General features: G+C 32.6%; 1 protein-coding gene across 2 annotated transcripts; it reads left to right on the plus strand.

Moving 5' to 3' along the window:
- Positions 1 to 1873: 1873 nt before the first annotated feature.
- Positions 1874 to 5008, plus strand: LOC134258586 (multiple epidermal growth factor-like domains protein 11). 2 transcript variants are annotated; one of them, XM_062741136.1, is made up of 7 exons: positions 1874 to 2013; positions 2882 to 3019; positions 3107 to 3247; positions 3433 to 3567; positions 3936 to 3949; positions 4068 to 4119; positions 4748 to 5008. In XM_062741136.1, the coding sequence occupies exons 1-7, from the start codon at positions 1887 to 1889 to the stop codon at positions 4771 to 4773; spliced, it is 633 nt and encodes a 210-aa protein (XP_062597120.1). In that variant the 5' UTR covers positions 1874 to 1886; the 3' UTR covers positions 4774 to 5008. The 2 variants fall into 2 exon arrangements, with proteins under 2 accessions (XP_062597120.1, XP_062597121.1); XM_062741137.1 differs by lacking the exon at positions 3433 to 3567.
- The last annotated feature ends 1879 nt before the right edge of the window (positions 5009 to 6887 follow it).

Raw genomic sequence — 6887 nt, forward strand, 5'->3', positions numbered from 1 at the left:
GCATATTACTTAATTTAACTCTGAAAATATATTCTATTAAAAAAATCAAATCAATATGAATGCCTATTTTCCTCGTCTTGAAGTGTCGAGTATAATCACGGCCAGGAAATGTCTTCAAATGCATGTAGAAATTTGCTAAAAACATCATTATAAAAAATGAAAATGAAACATAATGATATAATATTTTGCATTAAAAATTTAAAATACCAGTGTATTTATACAACAAGTTAGCAGACCTTTGTAATTTTAATTTTTTTTCATTTTTTTTTTTTTTTTACACGGAATCGCATTTTGTCTTTGTTATAACCGTTGTAATTAATTCATTTTGTAATTTGTAGCTTTCTCTTCTAAAATCCACATTGTTTTATTAGTTAAAAGAGCATATTCATTTTATCAGTAGATTAATTTTATTTGTTATACTACACGCGTACGGTAACAATTACACATGTTTTACGGCAATATACATCGTGTCATGAAAATGCTGTAAGATACTTAAATTATTAATATAACTCAATATAAAATTTGTTTATTCATTCTAATTATTAGTTTTTATTAATTAATATATATTTATCAATTTATTGTTTATTTATATTTCAATACCTGATAGAATAGTATAATATCCATCCAAAAAAAGATCGTAGGCATATTCCAAATAAATCGTTCATCTTGCGTTCACCGTTCACTTTGCGCTCCGTTATCTCTCTGCGTTCACTCACCCTTCACACATCGTTCATCATGTTGAGTTCAGCATTCGCACATCGTTCACTCATCGTTCGTTCATTTTCGTTCACCGTTCGTTCACCGTTCAGGTGGGAAAGTAGAACGTTTCAGGGACTGTACAATGTAATTAATTCATTCTATAAGAAGTAGTTTTCTCTTCTGAAGTCCATATTATTTTATTAGTATAAAAATAAGCATATTTATTATACCTCCGCTTGAAAAGTGGGAGGCTATATAGTAATCGGGATTTCCGTCCATCCGTCCGTCCATCTGTTACGCTTTATCTCTTATCCGCAACTCCTCTTATACTAGTGAGTGAAATTTAATAAAACTTTCATAGAATCTTTATTACAAATTGCCATTGTGCACCTCCTATTTTATTTTTTTTATTAGAAACGTATTTTAGGTTTCCCGTAGCAAAACACGGACATTGCTATGATAAGTTTACCTATGACGTCACATATAGATGCTTTTGGATAACATTTGATAGGACGAGTTATTCCTCTTAACACATTACCGTGAAACAATATATAGCAACACATGGACATTATGGAAGGCGGGGGGTATCATTTAGTGAGCTAATTGCTCACAGTACCTCTAGTTTTATTAGTAAATTAATTTTATCTTTTATCCTACAGTGTACACATGTTCGGTAATAATTACACGTTTTACGGCAAAAACTCGTGTTGTTAAACTATTGATTTAAAAGAAAAAATTGTTTTAATTGTTTATTCATTTATCTATTTTAATATTGTTTATTGATATTTTAGCACTTAACATTAGAATACAACAGAATAGTTTCAATGCAAGGAAAAGACCTGAGGCATTCTGAATAAATAAATTCATCTTGCGTTCACCGTTCGTTCACCGTTCACTTTGCGCCCGCGTTTGCGCACCTTTCGCTCTCTGCGTTCGCTCACCGTTCTCCGTTCACACATCGTTCACCAAGTTGCATTCAGCGTTCACACATCGTTCACTTACCATTCGCTCTGCGTTCGTTCACCCTTTGTTCAGCGTTTGTTCACCGTTCAGGTTGGAAAGTAAAAAGTTTCAGGGACTGTACTTCATGAACTATTTTAGATCTTAAATCTTATAAAGTGTTAACAGATTTAATATACTTTATAATTTTACTTCTTGATTCTGCCTAGAATGTTCTGCAGGATTTTATGGGAAGAATTGCCGCCAGAGATGCAACGAGAATTGCTTTGTTACAAATAGATGTGACCGGTTTACAGGGGAGTGTAAGGAGAAATGTAAACCAGGTTGGCAGACATCAAAATGTACACAGAGTAAGTAAGGGGACAGTGTATGGATTATACTTCGAATCATATATATTACTGGCCCCAAGGCCATAAACTGAGATCAGACCAAAGTCAGTATTTAAAATCGACATTACTCTAAAAGAAGTTTTGATGATAGAATAAAATTTTCATCATTGAAATGATGTGTTATGCACAATTACATTTTTAAAGATAAAATGTTAAATGAAAATTGAGATATTGAAAATCAAAATTTTGACTTAAGTATGTTCTCAATTTCTGATCTTAGGTCTTGACGTGTGTTAAGGAATAATTCGCTGCAAAGAACACTTTTCATGTTTTCTCTGATATCAAGAGTATTACCTGAAAAGTATATGCTAAATACTCAGTATTGTCCAATACTTACTAAAATGCCATTTTCTTATTTGAGAAGTTCAATTGTTTACCTGGTCAAAAATGTAAATTTCTTAAAATTTTATTCTCTTTACTTGTCTAAAAAGGAAGAAAAAAATCCGAAAAGAATAAAATACTCTAAGCGAACATAAAAGAAAATAGTAAATTTGGGTATGTAAAATGGCGGACATAACGCTTGCCCTTTCCGTGCTCGGGGTAAAATTAATGGGTCGGTAGGTAGGCGGGGAATGATTTTCCCCAGGGAATGTCAACATATTTGTTTACGAGATAAGAGGGAAAAAGTAACAAAAAATATAATGTCCTGAAATGTGAAAAAGAAAAAAAAATTGAGTCGGCTATTTCCAGCCAGTAGGTCGGGAAAGAACAACCAAACATATTTTTGAAGATTGCCCTGCTGTCCATAAATATCGCCTTGTGCGTTTATTTAACAATTTTTTTTTTATCAATTTTCCTGCTATAAGAAGATAAGGCCTGTTAATTTTTTTAAGAATGTGAGGGAGGTACGTACGGTGTTGACTGCCGTCAGATCTGTGGTCACTGTCTCAGTGGATCATATTGTCACCACTTGAATGGAACTTGTGGGGAAGGGTGTTCTGCTGGATTTTATGGTGCGACATGTATGACAGGTATATGTTCTCTTTTTTTCATCTTATTTTAAATTATCACCTTGGAATTGTGATAGCCTCCTCGAAAAAAAATTGTTATGATTCCAGAATGTTCTGCAGGATACTTTGGTATAAACTGCCAGGAAAACTGTAAGGCCTATTGTGGCGGAAACAGAACATGTGACGTCATCACCGGTATTTGTGACGAGGGCTGTATAGAGGGGCTACAAGGACCTCTTTGTGATGAAGGTGTTGTATATTATTTTACATCACAGAAGTAATTGGTGTTTTAGGAAAAAGAAAATCATTTTTTACAATGTATTTAGCTACCTTTTGGTTCTGCAAATATTTTTTTCAGAATTTAAAGAAAAAACAAACCAACTTTTATTCAATATGTATCGTATCAAATTTTCAATGAACACTTCAAATTACAGGATCTATTTCTAGCAGAACTGTGTCCAACAATTGTGATCTAAATACCACCAGTATCATTATCAGCCTTGTGATCTCTTTATTCCTTGTTCTGACTGGAAGTATTCTTAACTTTATCATATGGAAGAGGAAAGATGGTAAGTACGTGTAATTAATTCTTGAAATCAACGCTTGTTGGCAATAAACACTATGAATCATTGGTCAAAGTTATCAGTAAACCAAACTCAATACCCTCAGTGATACTTACAAAAACTATCTTAAGAGTGAATTTAGTTCATGTGATAAATTGTTCCCCAAAGTATATGCATATACTAGCTACTTTCACATGTAATTAAGTAGGTTATTCAAAAAATCAGATTAAAGTTTAACAAATTGTATGAATGACAACATAAAGCATTATTGTCTAAATACATTTAAAGAAACCAAAAAGGGAAATTTATATTTTGGATCTATTACATTAATTATTTTTAGAACTAAAAACTTTATTTTGTGCTATTTTTTTTAGATGGAACTGAAAAGGTAATGTAATATAAAACAATAATTAGAATATTACAGATGTATTTGGTTTTGCGTATTTATTTATCATTTTCAGACATTTTATCTATAACGGCAGAATGGACTTTATTTCTCTTTAAAGCAAAACTCTTCAAGGACAAAGATGAAAAACATGGATGCTACTGGAAGTACAGGTCTGATAGAATGTTCCCATAGCCATTAAATCTAAATGTCATTTGAATATTAATTCTCGGGCAGATAATTCTTTTCATGGTTATATTATTTTAAAAAAATTTAATTCTATGTAGTTAAAAAAAACTTTCAAGTATTTTCCCAGAAACGAATCATACGTATGTATCATTCTAGTTTAACAAAAAGATAACGAACAACGATTGAGGTTTTTATCACTCAATTGACTTTATTATTCTTTTGATAGGAAAATTAACCTTTGGTGAAGGGTACGTATTTTTAATATCCTTTCAAACGTGATATTCTATTCTAATTGCAACACACATCCTTATCAAATGTCTTAAAATTCATGTTTTCCGTTCATACATTATTTTAATACATACCGACGAAATATTGCTGAAATATTGCCGACTCAGCGTAAAATAACAATATCAAATGAATCGATCATATTGTTTTGTTTCATACTAGGGACGGATCCCATTATACAGACCTAAGAGTTCTTTATCCACGAAATTATATCCCCACAAAAACATTATTTACATGTGATTTTACAGAAAATTTATATTTGCAATCGGTAACCTTATCAATATTCCTAAAACTCTCTTCATATTTATATGTTTTGTTTCATACTAGGGACGGATCCAGTTATACAGAATTAGGCGTTCTAGATAAACCAAACACATACGAAGAACTTTCTCATTATACAGAGGCTGTTGATAAAATATAAGAAGATTTTCTGAAGTAGAGGTGCCCGAAGTTGGAATGACAATGTGACATGGTCAGCAAGCACACTTCTATGTTGTTCAACATACTGCAACCGTGCATGCATATTTAAATTAGTTTGTTACGCATTTTTAAATGCTGATCTTATCTTGAGGTTTTAAATTCAAAATAGGACTTGCAGAATAAAAAAAACAATGGATCTTAACTTATTATTTGTCATACGGCGGGTGTAAACGGTCGAAATGGGAAGATCATCCCGGTCCTCCTATCACCTGAATCCAGTGATCATAGATTTTCTGCTCCTTATTTGTATTGTTTGTTTGTACACAAAAGTACTCTGACGTAAACATTTTATTTATTTTAATTTTTTTAATATTCATATCTATATTTTGTTTACTAAACGGTGCAAAGTCAATGTAATTTGTTACAATGTATATCAAAATGAATACTATCAGCAAAAATATGTTTATTATTATTTCCTACTCAAAATGGTCATAACTGGATTCACCAAATGATCGGAAAATATTTAGAATTTTTTTGCCTAGGAAGTTTGATGAATATTATTATTAATTCTGAAGGTATTTGTAAATGAAATATCATTTCAATGTTAGCAAACTAATCAAGCTAATTCAGAGAATTTGTGTCCCTCCACTAGGGAAAAAGTAAACCATTCGCAGTTCTGGGGGAGCGGGGGGGGGGGAGGTTCGGATCCCCCTGACTGAATTTGTAGAATTATTAAATGTATACATGTATACTGAAGCAAATAAAATATGCAAATATGGATATGAAGATTTGATTGCTTTTTCTTTATCATGTGTATAGAAGATGCTTTTTATATGGAATATTTATCACACTGTAATGATGATTTCATGAGTTTGCACAAGCCAGACCTCATAAATTTTTCATTTTACATGCTGAATACTATCATTTAGTAAAAAAAAGTATTTCGAAAAAAAAAGAAATAGATCGTCCGGGATTCGATCCCGGGACCTCTCACGCTTTATTCTAGAGAACATTATATGCAAAAATGAAGTGACATACATGTATATATTCACGTTCGATATTGTCAAAATTTAACACAATGCATGGTGTTTAATTTAACCTTTATTAAACAGTTCTAATAAATGTAATAAGAAAACATAGTCCGCCGATGACCTGTTTTATACGTAATAACTCTCCTCATGCCTCTGTGCTGAAAAAAGCGATATGAAATACAATAAATACTAATAAAACAAACGGGGCGGGACACTTTGAGAGGGGTGAGAGAGGTCATAGGGATTTTTGGTATAAAATTACATTGCAGAATCTCAAAATCTTCTTGAAATATTGCCCGGAAAGGATAGTGTCACACACAGACAGAATGTATAAAATTACGACCTTGAACTTTGACCTTTTGACCTCAAGATATAGAGGGGTCTTCCTTAGGCCACAGGGAGTTGTTAAGTAAAATTTCATTGCAAAAGCTCAAAGGGTTCTGAAGATATCGCGCGGAAACGAAAGTGTTTTAACAGATAGAATTTGCGAATTTATTACCTTGACCTTTTGACCTCAAGATCCAAGGGGTTCTTCCTTAGTCCATAGGGAGTTGCTATGCAAAATTTCATGGCGAAAGCTCAAAGGATTCTCGAGATATCGTTTGGAAACGACAGCATTACAGACAGACAGAAAGACGGACAGACGAACGGACGGACAGACCCAAATAAATATCCCCCACTTTTCAAGCGGGGAACAATAAATACTAATAAAACAAACAGGGCGGGACAATACAGTCTTGAAATGGCCAGAATTACCCAGACCTCTTGAGTGCGTTATTATGCAGGTATTTAATATTATTGCAGAACAGAATTGTAAATCCTTCTTGGCGAATATTTATGAACAATATTCTCATCAAAGAAATCGAACAAATTATGTGAGATTGATTAACAACATACAGTTAAATTATGTAAGATTGATTAACTGTATGTTGTGTAACGTCCCTCTCGAGAATTTTTCCCTCATACTGAGACGCCATCATGTGCACTTGATGGTGGAAAGCTGTGAAATCTGTTCT

Source organism: Saccostrea cucullata, unplaced genomic scaffold, assembly GCF_032062105.1.
Source record: "Saccostrea cucullata isolate Sc308-1 unplaced genomic scaffold, CSIRO_AGI_Scuc_v1 ctg903, whole genome shotgun sequence".
NCBI classification, from domain to species: domain Eukaryota; kingdom Metazoa; phylum Mollusca; class Bivalvia; order Ostreida; family Ostreidae; genus Saccostrea; species Saccostrea cuccullata.